This window comes from Meleagris gallopavo, chromosome 7 (genome assembly GCF_000146605.3).
Source record: "Meleagris gallopavo isolate NT-WF06-2002-E0010 breed Aviagen turkey brand Nicholas breeding stock chromosome 7, Turkey_5.1, whole genome shotgun sequence".
In the NCBI taxonomy this organism is placed as follows: Eukaryota; Metazoa; Chordata; class Aves; order Galliformes; family Phasianidae; genus Meleagris; species Meleagris gallopavo.
This window is the reverse complement of record NC_015017.2, coordinates 34,079,722-34,092,878: the sequence shown is the minus strand read 5'-3', so window position 1 is coordinate 34,092,878 and position 13,157 is coordinate 34,079,722. Positions and strand designations below refer to the sequence as shown.

The 13,157-nt window shown below is 39.9% G+C and overlaps 1 protein-coding gene across 1 annotated transcript; it reads left to right on the top strand.

The window, feature by feature from the left end:
- Nucleotide 1: 1 nt before the first annotated feature.
- MCM6 (minichromosome maintenance complex component 6) lies at nt 2–12,285 on the top strand (the record flags this gene model as incomplete). Its single annotated transcript, XM_010714102.2, is given in 19 exon segments — nt 2–81; nt 933–1,079; nt 1,641–1,751; nt 2,215–2,464; nt 3,075–3,240; nt 3,321–3,466; nt 4,012–4,162; nt 4,762–4,903; nt 5,896–6,037; nt 6,172–6,279; nt 6,892–7,047; nt 8,032–8,160; nt 8,676–8,837; nt 9,873–10,008; nt 10,267–10,434; nt 10,938–11,077; nt 11,752–11,842; nt 11,845–11,885; nt 11,887–12,285. Coding segments are annotated over 19 exon segments (2,730 nt in total), but the record flags the coding sequence as incomplete, so codon positions are not given.
- Between the last annotated feature and the right edge of the window lie 872 nt (nt 12,286–13,157).

Sequence of the window (13,157 nt, the reverse complement as noted above, 5' to 3'; positions counted from 1 at the left end):
GGGTGCGGCACAGCAGCATCAGCAGCTGCGCGATGAGGTGGCCGAGAAGTGTCAGAAGCTGTTCCAGGACTTCCTCGAGGAGTGAGTGCCGCCGGGGTGTGTGTGGTGGGGGGGTCTGTCCCGGCAGGTCTGCGGCCCTGCCCCTCGTTCCCCTCAGAAGAGCTCGGGCCCGGCTGTGAGGTGCTCTGTGGTAACGTCGTGAGGTTCCTCCAGGCCTTGTTGTGGAAACGTGGAGGCCGCCCTTGAGGGGTGCTGAGGGAGCAGAACTCGGCCTGCCGGGCTGGCAGGGTCCTGGTTGGACGATAAACGCAGTCCGTGTGGCAAAGCAGCTGTGCAGGCCTGGCCTGTGTGTGTGCCGGCGTGATCGCAGGGGGGCAGAGGGAAAGCCATTGGCGTTGGAAAAGGCCCCTGAGATCATAAAGTCTAACCGTTAACTTTTCACTGCCAAGTCTGCTGCTAATCCTTCTCTGGAGATATTCAAGTCTCGCCTGGACGCCTACCTGTGCGACCTGGTGTAGGGAACCTGCTTTGGCAGGGGGGTTGGTCTCGATGATCTCTAGAGGTCCCTTCCAACCCCTACAATTCTGTGATTCTGTAATCCATGTCCTTAAGCGCCACGTCTGTGTCGTTCTTAAATACCTCCAGGAACTGTGACTCAACTGCTTCCTGGGCAGTCTGTTTCAATGCTTCACAGCCCTTAAAATGAAAACAATTTCTTATAATCCAACCTAAAGCCCTGCTGCAATGTGAGACTGTTTCCTCTTGTCCTATGGCTTGTTGCTTGGGAGAAAATATTGCTGGAAGAGACGTCTGTGAGGGAATGGGGGGGTTCCATTGATTTTTTGCACATACAATCCTTCCCTCTTGAATCTAGAAGTATTTGGTTTCTGTCTGATGTATAACTGTCGCTCATTTCCCTGGTTTGCTTTCAGATTCCAGAACAGCGATGGGGAGGTCAAATACCTGCGTGATGCTGAAGAGCTGATCCGACCGGAGCGCAACACCCTCACTGTGAGCTTTGTGGATTTGGAGCAGTTCAATCAGCAGCTCTCTACCACTGTTCAGGAGGAGTTTTACAGGTAAAGTGTATGGATTGCCTGAGATCTGACCAGTGCAGCAGTCGCAGGCCCAAAGGTCTGACCTGAGGTTCATCTGCTTTCTGTATCCTGAAAAACCTCACACGTAGGAAATTATTTTTACTGCATCAAAAATTATTTCTTAACAAATTCATAGTTACTAATTCTGCTTTTCTGAAAACGCCGAACGAACAAGGCAATTTCATTTACTCTGGTAAAGAAATAGGCGGGCAGAATGAGAATGCAGGATAAGCTCTAGAGCTTATCTCTCTGAAACTATTTTATTGACCCAGTGGCTCATTTTGAGGCTCTGCTTTTTAATATAAGGAGAAAAGTGCCATAGAATGAGATCTCAAAAATCTTTTCTCATACAATTAAAAAATGTAGTAATCACACAGCAAGCTCATTTTTAGCGTATTTAGATGAGCTTTTGTGTGTTTTTTCATAATGTGGTTGTAAAAGCCAGAACCTGCAAATATATGATACAAGCCTGTGATGTAGTCTAAAGTGAAAAAGACATTTTGATATCTCTTATAGAAATCAAACTTATTTCCTTCGTTTCAGGGTTTATCCTTATCTTTGCCGAGCAGTAAAGACTTTTGCTAGAGACCATGGAAGTGTTCCTGCAAGCAAGGACTTCTATGTTGCATTTCAGGATCTGCCTACCAGACACAAGTAAGATGATTATTAATCTTAGAAACTTGAATATTCTCACTACTGGAAAAAGATGTCAAAGGGTATTGAAAATGTTCTCATTATACAGCATAAAAGGTACTCTTAACCTGTACAATTGTGAAGAAATTGTATGATTTTATGAAACAGTTTTTCATTTGTGAATCATACAAATGCTGGACTGGAAGTGACTGCAGATACTGACAAACTAATTTAACTTTTGTATTTTAAAATCTAATATAATGTGTTGCTTTTGAAGTGCCAATGATGTAATTTATTTTAATCTAAAAGTATGTAAAATGACAAAATGGGAAGTTGTTTTTCTTAACTTTGTTTCTTTTGCTTGTTGCAATTGTTCTTTTGTTACAAATGGAATGAGAGCATACTGCCACTACTTGAGTACTCCGGGCATGAAGTGTCAGCTGGACTAGGAATTTAATCTGGAATTAATTTCTGTTCTACACAGGATTCGAGAGCTGACGTCTGCCAAAATTGGCTCGCTGATGCGTATCAGTGGGCAGGTGGTACGTACCCACCCAGTTCATCCAGAGCTTGTCAGTGGAACCTTCCTATGCCTAGACTGCCAGACAGTGATTAAGGATGTGGAACAGCAATTTAAGTACACACAGCCAAACATCTGCAGAAACCCAGTCTGTGCCAACAGAAGGAGATTCCTGCTGGATACAAACAAATCAAGATTTGTTGACTTCCAAAAGGTACAGTGGTGAGATTGGATGGGGGGGTGACAAATGGTGATTTGATGTTATTGTGGTGTTTGAAAGGTGTTACTGCTGCTGCACATTAAAAAGACCTTGAATAAAGGCACTGGAGTTTCTGCACCTTGTTTCTTTCTTTCTTTGAAGACTTATGATTAAGCATGGGAAATTATAAATAGAATCTAAACAGTTTTATTGCATGACATTTATTATGTAAGTAAGCCACTGAAAACCCACGTATTCAAGCCTTTATCAGTCTCCTGTCACAGATATGTCATGCATAATTATTTCATGCAAGTCTGAACAGAGGTGTCTTTTTTTGTATCTGTGGTGTTTTACTCTTCCACATGGATTTACTCTGTGGATCCTCAGCACATCGCATCTCACGATAACGCGTCGCATTGAGTAGAATCTGAGTGGCCTCGGTGCTTTTCCTTGACTTCAGATTTGGCACTGCGGTTCCTGTGAATCCTCTTAAGCTTCCCCAGGCCACCTGATTGAATCAGATGGTTGCAAGCAAATACTTCCTACTGCATTTGTTAGCAGCTTAGCTTTCAAAGCATTGCAGATTTGGCGACATCTGAGTGCTTAATGCTCTGTACCTCCTCAGGTTCGCATTCAAGAGACGCAGGCCGAGCTGCCCCGAGGCAGCATTCCTCGAAGCGTGGAAGTGATCTTGCGTGCAGAAGCAGTGGAATCTGCTCAGGCAGGTGACAAATGTGACTTCACAGGATCGCTGATTGTTGTGCCTGATGTGGCTCAGCTGTCAACACCAGGTTTGTTGCGACTGCTCATCACCTCAATGCTGTGCAGCTTGTTCTGGTTGCAGCTGTTCTGACTCTTATTCTCACGGCAGGGGTACGTGCAGAAACTGGCTCACGGGTTAGTGGGACGGAGGGCTATGAAGCTGAAGGAATCCGGGGACTTCGTGCCCTTGGAGTCAGAGAGCTGTCCTACAGGCTGGTCTTTTTAGCCTGTTACGTTGCACCAACAAATCCACGGGTGAGTCTGGAAAGAAAAGAGATAGAAAATTATTGATGATTTCTGCTCTGTATTCTTACCTCAAATTACAGGATGAGGGTGTACAAAACTTTAAATATGTATGTGTACCAACCTCGTGTGCATTAGGCAATTTTCTGGATGTAGAAATTTCTTGCCGTGTTCCAGAGTAATTAAAGATCTTTTAAGTTCTGGTTAGGGAAGGACACGTAAAATGGCAAGTTTTAGTCAAAGGAAGCTGTACTGGTGGGGTTTTTTCTCTATTTTTACTTTCTGAACGAACAAGCATCTGTTGTCTTTTTGCTCATGGACCGAGCTTAGACTCCATTTGCTCCCTATGGAGTTGTCTATGCTGTTTTTATGCTTCTTGGTTTTCTAAAAGTATAAGATGATGGGCTTCCTTAGCCTATGATTAGTCTTCATAAATGCGTTCTTCTACCCAGTTTGGAGGGCAAGTTTGTGTAAGCTCTGGTGTGCAGTATTTGCATTCAGTAATGATCGTGTTTGTCATGGTTTTATTTTTATTCTTTTCAATTTCCCTTGTTTAGTTTGGTGGAAAAGAGCTTCGAGATGAAGAACAGACTGCAGAAAGCATTAAAAACCAAATGACAGTGAAAGAGTGGGAAAAGGTGTTTGAAATGAGCCAAGATAAAAATCTCTATCATAATCTGTGTACCAGCCTCTTCCCCACTATCCATGGTGAGACTCCAGTTGTAGCTTCAGTTGTGACATACAAGTTCTTTCTGCTATCTGTGTAGTACCATTTGGGGAATTCTTGAAAGCTCAGTACCACCTATCTCAAACACTCCCCTTCAGAACTGGTTATGCTAGAAAACAGAGCCAAATTTCTGCAGATTTACATGAAATCATTAGGGCCTGCATGAATAGTTAAGATGATTGGTTTTGCTATTGGTTCGTTTACTATGAAACTTTACTCTTTGTATTTGCCTTCTTCAAAAGATGTAGGAGTTCCTAATCTGTACTCTGATGTACGTACATGCACGTGCATATATGTTTGCTGCTGTTTCTGGCTCAGAACTTGTTTGAGAACTCATGTCTGAGAAGTTTGATCAGTGGACTTTTGTCCATGTTCTGAGCTATGATAGCATAAAGAATCCAGCTGCCTTCTGAGCCCTTCTTCCCTGAAACTGTATCAAGTTCATAAATGCAGCTTTAGTGGAAGTTTAGGAAACAGGTAAACACTGAGAAGATGTGCCCAAGTGTTTTGAAGTTTCCTTAAAATAGGAAAAATGTGGAGTTGCGTGTGGATTTTTAGCTGGGTGTTTTTTCTGGGGCAGGTAATGATGAAGTGAAACGTGGTGTCCTGCTGATGCTTTTTGGAGGAGTTCCTAAGACCACTTCAGAGGGCACTTCACTGCGTGGGGACATCAATGTTTGTGTTGTTGGTGATCCCAGTACAGCCAAGAGTCAATTTCTAAAGTAAGAATCTCTTTAAAACTCAATATTTAAATATTGACCAGTGTGAACAGAGCTATAGATGTGTATTGTGCCTTTTCTACATTAAACAGAGAAGAGGGAAGTAAAATAGTTGAGAAAATTTTCCAGGAATTGTTTGGACAGTTATTTGAATAGGGCTAAAGGAAATGCAACAGGTCCCTGTGGTAATTACAAGTAGTTGAATTAAGAGTTTGTTGCTGTTGTTGTTTAGATAATTAGGAAAGTATGGTTTATTCTATACCTTTGAAAGTCACTGAATACTAAAACACACATAAAATAGCACATCTTAAAATATTAAATTGTAATTTTCTTTTTTTCTCACTTGTTTTAGCTTAGTCTAAGTTGGTGTGTCCCATCGCTTTGTTCAGCTAGAAAGCTGTTAGATCTGAACAGTAATTACAAAATAATCATGTCTATAATGCTGCATCTTAAGCTATAATCTTTTTTTTTTTACTTGAAATTCTATTTCATATGGTTTTATTTTGTTACGATGCTCATTTATCACTGCATCATTCTCCACGAGGAGCAGCACACACCACATCTCAGAAATATGCAGACACCAAAAGCTGCTTTAAGCTGCCTACAGGCAGTACAGCTGCTTCAGGCTGCCTGTGGTCAGTCTAGCTGCTTCCTGCTGTGGTGTGCTCTTCTTTTGTGCTGACTGATGTCTACCTGACCTGTGGGGAGCTGTGTTGGCTCGTGAAGTCAGCAGAAGATTTGTGGGAGGAGGTCTGGATTGCTTTTTCTGCTGGTGTAACCAGGCTGTAGTTAGGTAAGGATTAGTTCCCAAGGTTCACTCAATTATCGTTATAGATACGAGGACCTACCTAAAGGTCAGTTGCTTCCTGAAGGGATGAGTCCTGGCTTTAGAAGTTGAAAGCAGTGATTCCTGAAAGTTACCGAGTTTCTGTAGGCTTTGGTCTCTGTGCTTAAGTTTGTGCAACACAATTCCATACTGTTGCTTTTCTCCATAGGCATGTGGATGAATTCAGTCCTCGTGCTGTGTACACCAGTGGGAAAGCCTCCAGTGCTGCTGGTCTAACAGCAGCTGTTGTAAAAGATGAAGAGTCGCATGAATTTGTCATTGAAGCTGGAGCACTGATGTTGGCAGATAATGTGAGTCCAGGAACCCAGTTCCTGCATCCTTGGAATTGTTGTAATTGATGACTATAGGCCCCAAACTGTCTTGAAGATTCTTTTGCTCCAAAAGTTTTCTAAATGAGCCACCTGCTTTTTATTCTTCACTGCAGGGTGTGTGTTGCATTGATGAATTTGACAAAATGGACATGCGGGATCAGGTGGCCATTCATGAAGCAATGGAGCAGCAGACTATATCTATTACTAAAGCTGGAGTAAAGGTACTTTGTGCTATTCCTTTGGCTTTGTAGTCTACAAGATTGCCCAGGTGTGTGTGTGGTACACTCTGATCTGGCATTGTCTGTCAGATTTTCATGGCAGCTCTGCAGCTGCCTCACTGTGGCAGGGAGAGAGAAATCATTTACCTGCAAAGTTTCTGGGCCTTGTGCTCCTAAAGAATCAGATATTTTACTGAAAGGAGAAAAGAGACAGCGAGCAGGAAAGAGAAAATGGGAACTAGTTGGGAAAATCCCTTGACATAAGCCTAAAATGGAATAATTTGTTTGTTTGTAGCATTATTCATAAATATGCACTATTTGAAAGCAGGGTGATCTGAATAGCAGTTTTAAGGGCTTATAAGTTCAGTAATGATGGAAGATGTGTAATAACATTAAAATATCGAATCATTATGCTGTGTATCAGGGGAGGATGATACAATATTGGAGCTGGGTAGAAAGGATTGGTTAGGAGAGTTTGGATTCTTCTGAAGAGCCTTTGTTGTAACATGCTAATTAAATTCTCTAGAAGATGTTACACTGATCTTTTCAAATTACAGTACATTGGTTTAGCGAATGGTTTATGTCTTTTTTTTTGTTTGTTTATTTCTTTGTCAGGCAACCCTGAATGCCAGAACCTCCATTTTGGCTGCAGCAAACCCAGTTGGCGGGCGCTATGACAGATCTAAGTCACTGAAGCAGAATATAAACCTGTCAGCTCCTATCATGTCTCGGTTCGATCTCTTCTTCATCCTTGTGGATGAATGTAATGAGGTAACTTTGAGCAATTGTAGAATAACTGATATCAGAAAAGCCCTTTGGAGGTCTCTAGTCTGTTCTCTTGCTCAGCACATCACTGATGAGCAAATCCTTGACCTGGTGAATTCTGAGCATTCTGCAGCCTCTTTAGGACACTACAGCAATGTTGCACACTACAGTGTAGATTCTTTTTTTTGTTGCTGTTGTTTCTTAAACTGTGAGTTGTATCTAATCATAACTTCAGTTTATGTCTGTTGCTTCTTTTCTTGATAGTTAGTACTTCCAAAAACAATTTACTTTCATTGCATCTATAAACAGACAGTTCCCTTGTACATAATGTGCTCCTGACCTCTGCCCATCTCTGTGGCCCTCTACAGTTTTAGGTGAAGCTGGTCTCGTGAGAGCTTCTTGCTTCTGCTTTTTTTCTTTGCAAAGTTAAAATCTGGCAATACAATTTGAATATGCTCTGCTGAATACAAGGATACTTCCTTTTCTTCTTGTGATGATTTGACCTGCAAACTTAACAGTCATTTTTACAAACTGCTAGTCACTAAGGTTAAGATGGCTACCACCTGTCTGTGTGGCATCTGCCTTGGGAGCATAAAAGATACAGAGATTAATGTTGGTTCAGTACTATTCTTTCCTCTGTTTTGCTCAGTGCAATGATGTAATTAAGAAGGGGCTATTGAAATAGATAGACCAGGATATAAAGAAAGCAAGCAGTTCCCACACTGCAAAGTGCTGCTTTCTGCCTGTTCTGTGGCTAACTTGTAACTCAGGAGAATTCCAAGAGGTTGTAAATCCTAAAACTGCTTTTCATCCATTCTTGGCTGTTTGCTTGTATTATAAATCTTCAGGACATTCTCCGTGTCTTCTGGCTGGAAAGACCAGCTCAGCCTCGAGGAGTGTGAGGGAAAGGGATGGGAGAAGGAATATAAATGTTGTTTTGATATTTGGCTGCTGCTGTGAAAGAGATCTAACAGAGCACTAATATCCCAGGTCACAGATTATGCCATTGCCAGACGCATAGTGGATCTGCATGCCAGAGTAGAAGAATCTGTTGATCGTGTCTATTCATTAGATGATATCAGAAGGTACCTGTTGTTTGCGAGACAGTTTAAACCAAAGGTAATTCCACTTTCTTGTGTAACTTACTCCATATGAGAAAGCTCCCTTTATTGAGTTTTGCAAGCTTCCATTTCATTTCCATGTGGAAGGTAGTTTGTTTTCTTGATGGATCTGTATACGTGCAGATAAAGTCAGGTTAAAAAGCATGTATGCAAAGCAGTAGTCAGTGTTAGTACTTTGTATGCAGAATGAAAGGTAAACTGACAAAACAATCTGGTAAAGACAAGCATGAATGATGCCTAGAAGCAAGTCAGTGGAATAGAATAAAAGAATAGATTAAAAATCTGTAGAATAATTGGTGAGTCAAAGTACTTCCTGTAATATAACTGTTACTGCAGTCGTTATTGCAATGTAATTCTAATCTGATTGTCATTCTATTTATGTGTGGTGTGTGTGATAGAATAGAATATTTCAGAGAAAAGCTGTAGCTAGTACAGAAGTCTTAACTAATTTAAGAAGCATAAACTTCAGGGCTTTTAACATGGCAAGCTGTCTTACCATCTTATCTCCCAAAGATATCTAAAGAGTCTGAGGACTTCATAGTGGAGCAGTATAAACGTCTTCGGCAGCGTGACGGCTCTGGAGTGACAAAGTCATCCTGGAGGATCACAGTGAGGCAGCTGGAAAGCATGATTCGCTTGTCTGAAGCTATGGCCCGCATGCACTGCTGTGATGAGGTATTGGGTTTTTGATGGAAGTTTATATAAACGCTGTGGGAGTTCTGGCTTTTTAACCAAGGTACTTTATGTATTTAAATTCTGTGAGTGAAGAGGAGAGCTGGGATCATGTTTTTGCTTGTGATGTGATCGTACTCAGCCTGAATTTGTATACCAGAAACACTGCTTTCTAAAAACAACAACAAAAAAACGCACCCAAAACACAACAAAAAACCACCTGAGATCATCTGTCCCCAATTGAGAACATGCATATTTTTGCATGATTGTTGTATCAGCGCTCTCAGCCTTTTACCTGTCAAATCGTTCCACAGAGAGGAACAGTCATTGATTACTACCAGCCAGGACTGCTATTGTTGTCTTCTCTGATCTTGCACAGTTTATAATTTCTTACTCTCTGACCAGCAATCTAAAATGCCAGGATTGTTTAAGGTATCTGAACCTCCATAAAAGTATGCAGAGAGATCCAGTTGTGATGTGAGCTCCTCTGTTGAAATGTATATTGTGTTATGGCCATTATCTCCACTTCAAAATTTGCTTTGAAATGTTGATTAGGGGTCGTGACACACATGATAGAAACCTACTCACTTGCTGTATAAGAAGGTCATCCTTTGGATTCTTCTTAATTAAATTCAACTTAGAAAGAAACAGACTGTTTTTAGTATGGTTCAGCTAGAAAAGATTTCTCCAGTTTTTGCTTTTCAGTTCCATAGGAGGATCTCATTAATTATAACTTTTTTCGCTGTCTTTGTGTTTAAGACCCATATCTTTCATGTTTCATGCTCTACTGATCTTTCTTTGAGCTTTGAGCTAAAATTTGTTGTCTCCACATGATAGGTAAAGCCTGAGAAGTTCCATCAGGTGCTTATTTCCTCCATAACTTTATGTGAATGCAGAATACTTGTGGCAGGATGTAATTTAACTTCTGGGGTCTTTACTGCTTACGATTAATTAGGTGAGATGGGTAGAGAGACTATCATGATCAGGGTGAATTTCTGGAGCTATCAGAACATGTATTTTTTTTTAAATCTTCCCCAGGTTCATCCAAAACATGTGAAGGAAGCTTTCAGACTTTTAAATAAATCTATCATTAGAGTTGAGACACCTGATATCAATCTGGACCAAGATGATGAGCAGGAAATGGAGTACCAAGAAGAGCAAGATGGAGTTAATGGTAAAATATTTGTGGAGAACTTTTCCAAGGGGAAATGTACCTCCAGTTCCTATAGCTTACCTTGTTTGTGTGTATGCTTCTCTTCAATGTCCCACCTGTTTTTCTTCTCACAAGGTCTAGAAATCTCAGCTCCTTAACTCTCTTACTTTTAGCCTCCTTGTGTGCTCCACTTGCCTGACTGTGAGTGCAACACTGTTTAGTGGCTCAGGTGATTAAACAGTTAAAAGGTGTTACAGAGTTGATCATGTGTCCAAACAGGTGAAGCAGAAGCTCCAGCTGGGGTCAATGGTCTTGTGAATGGGATGGGTGACCATTCTGAGGACGTGAACAAGGATGCAGCACCCAAAGCTTCTCTTAGGCTGGGCTTCTCTGAGTACCGACGAATTTCTAATCTTCTTGTGTTGCACCTCAGAAAAGCAGAGGAAGGTAAGAATTTGTTAAAAGTTGGTGGACTGAGTAGCATCACCATGTGTGAATTGTCTCTTTGCTGGTACAAATGCATCTGACATTTACAAGGAAAGGATGAATTCTTAATCTTTGTGTGATGGTGATCTTTTGTCCTTACTCAGAAAAAGGTGCTACAAGTCCTCATGGCTGCTTGTTCTTGAAGCTTCAGTCTGATGTGTTTTCTGGGCTGCTCGTAATTTGTGAACCACATGGATGCATACAACTGAAAAATTAGATTCTCAATCTAACTATCTCAAATTAAACCACGATACAGCAGTCTTCTGTACAAAACATGTTGTTTTAAGAACAGCAAGGGAGCCTGACAGGCTATTGTGTGTTTATCTTTTCAGCATTATAACTGTTAACACAGAAATCCTTTTCTTCTATGATTTGAGAGGTATCATACAATTGTTATGTTTCTTCTAATTATGTGGAATGGTATTGGAATTAGATTTTTTTTTAAATATAACTTTTATTTGCAGAAGAAGATGATTCATCATTAAAGAAGAGCGAACTTATTAATTGGTATCTGAAGGAAATAGAATCTGAAATTGAATCAGAAGAAGAACTAATAAACAAAAAGAAGATCATTGAGAAAGTCATTCACCGACTTACACATTATGTATGTATAAAGATGTGTGCATACAGGAAAAAAGGTTTAAGATACATTGCACTGATTCATTTTTAGCAGAATTTCCTAATATGAGAAATATGTTTTTGTGCTTTCATGTCACTGGCTGATGCAGTACAAGTGCCTTTCTTGTTTAATATTTGTTAAAAATAGGTACAGACAAAACACAGGAATAAACTAGAAGTGTGTATTAGTGAGAGTTTGCAGTGCTGTTTTATTTTCTGCTATTTATTCATAGATATGTAAGTGCTGATTTGCTGTATTTCTTTAGTTTTGGTTGCAGTAGCGTGCAGAAGCACAAACAGAACATCTTAGTTCTTGTGTCTTACATAACACAGAGCTCTGAAGTAGAAATTATGACTTGACAGGATCAAAATGTATATTTGCAAAGAAGTTACTCATTTAACATTTTGGGATTTTTGAAAGAAAAAAACACTTCCCATTTTTAAAAGTATGAAAATGATAGACTGAAGCCTTCCCAGAAACCAAGCTATGTATGGGTAATTGTTGGAATTAGGAACTTACTAAAGAGTGAATTCACAGGTAAAAGGGTTAAATAATTCATCAGAAAGAGGTGCTGCTAGTAGAAAAAGGAGATGTCTTTTTTAAAAAGGACAAACAATCCTTTCTGTTCTTGTTGAATACTTTTTTTTTCTCTGTTGCAGGACCACATTCTGATCGAACTGTCCCAGTCAGGCCTGAGGGGTTCCAAAGAAGAGGAGACTTTCGATGAAGACCCGTACCTTGTTGTCAACCCCAACTATATGCTGGAGGACTGAGGGTTGAGAACTGGACTGTAGAAACTGACTAGTGACATTTTGGAAAGTGCATTCTTTCTGCATTCTTGCAATCGTTGCTGTATAGCTAACAAATTTGTATCAGTGCTTTACTTTGGAATGCACCAATATGCAATCAGTGACGTATGGTTGATCATACACACTGAGCAGACCTGGAAAGTTTTTAAAGAAATAACATCTATTAGTTTAATTATTACTTCTGGGTTTCACCATCATCACCCAGATGCAGAGAAGACTCATGCAATAACTCTTTTTAGTGTCAAGTGAAGTAGGCACTTCTGTTTTAAATGAGAGGAATTTTCTTCTTATATTCATTGTTGTTTTATTATGTTTGGTAGACTTTTTATGCTATGGGCTTTTGTTGCTTTTCTTACTAACGTAAATAAAAGACCATTAAATGTTTGGGGGTGGATTTGTTGTTACTAATATGTGGGGTTGTTATTTTCTGACTGCACTTTGAGACTAAAAAATTAGTGATCTAAACCCTTTGTATCTTGACAAAGATAAAATTTCTTCGATGATAGATGCTGTTTTAGGAAGTATTTAAATGCCAGTAACAGATAATGAAAACTGATTACTTCTTTTTCTTTTTAGATACAATAAAGCTGTGCATGCTCCTGTTGCATATATAGAACAGAAAATTTAAAATAGCTGAGCCTAAAGCAAGGCTTTTAGGTCAGGATGGCAAAACCCTCCCAACTAGAGGAATGTCTTAACCCGTAAGTGACTTGAACAGTGCCTTTGTTTGTGAAGGATTTTTAAGAGTGCATTAGTAGATTTACAGATAATTGTGTAAGAAAATTCTACTTAAATTTATATTGGTCTCAGTTATGTGCTGTACAGTATGGGATTATTACATTATTTTAGAAAAGAAATATTTGAATATCTTTAATTCTTATCGACCTGATACCAGCACCTATGAAAGATTCTTTGAGCTAAAAAGCTCAAAGAATACCATGATATTTTAAGTACAGGTAGTGTAGACTAGCTACTTCTAAGTCAGTGCCAATTCTGAGAGAGATTTACTTTGTATGTATTTCTGATAGAGATCAAATGTGGACACTTAAGAGTTGCTTTGTACTTCAGTTGCATGAACGTCCAGTATTTTGATATGGTAGTTTAGCTGCTACTGATGAAAAATGGGGAAGAAAAGTGACAGTTTCCAAAAGAAAATTATTGGAAAGTCTAGGTCAGAAAGGATCCCTGCACATCTTTTTATCCAACCTCTTGTTGGCATCAGAGCCATAGATTAGATTGTCCTGCACCAAACTGAG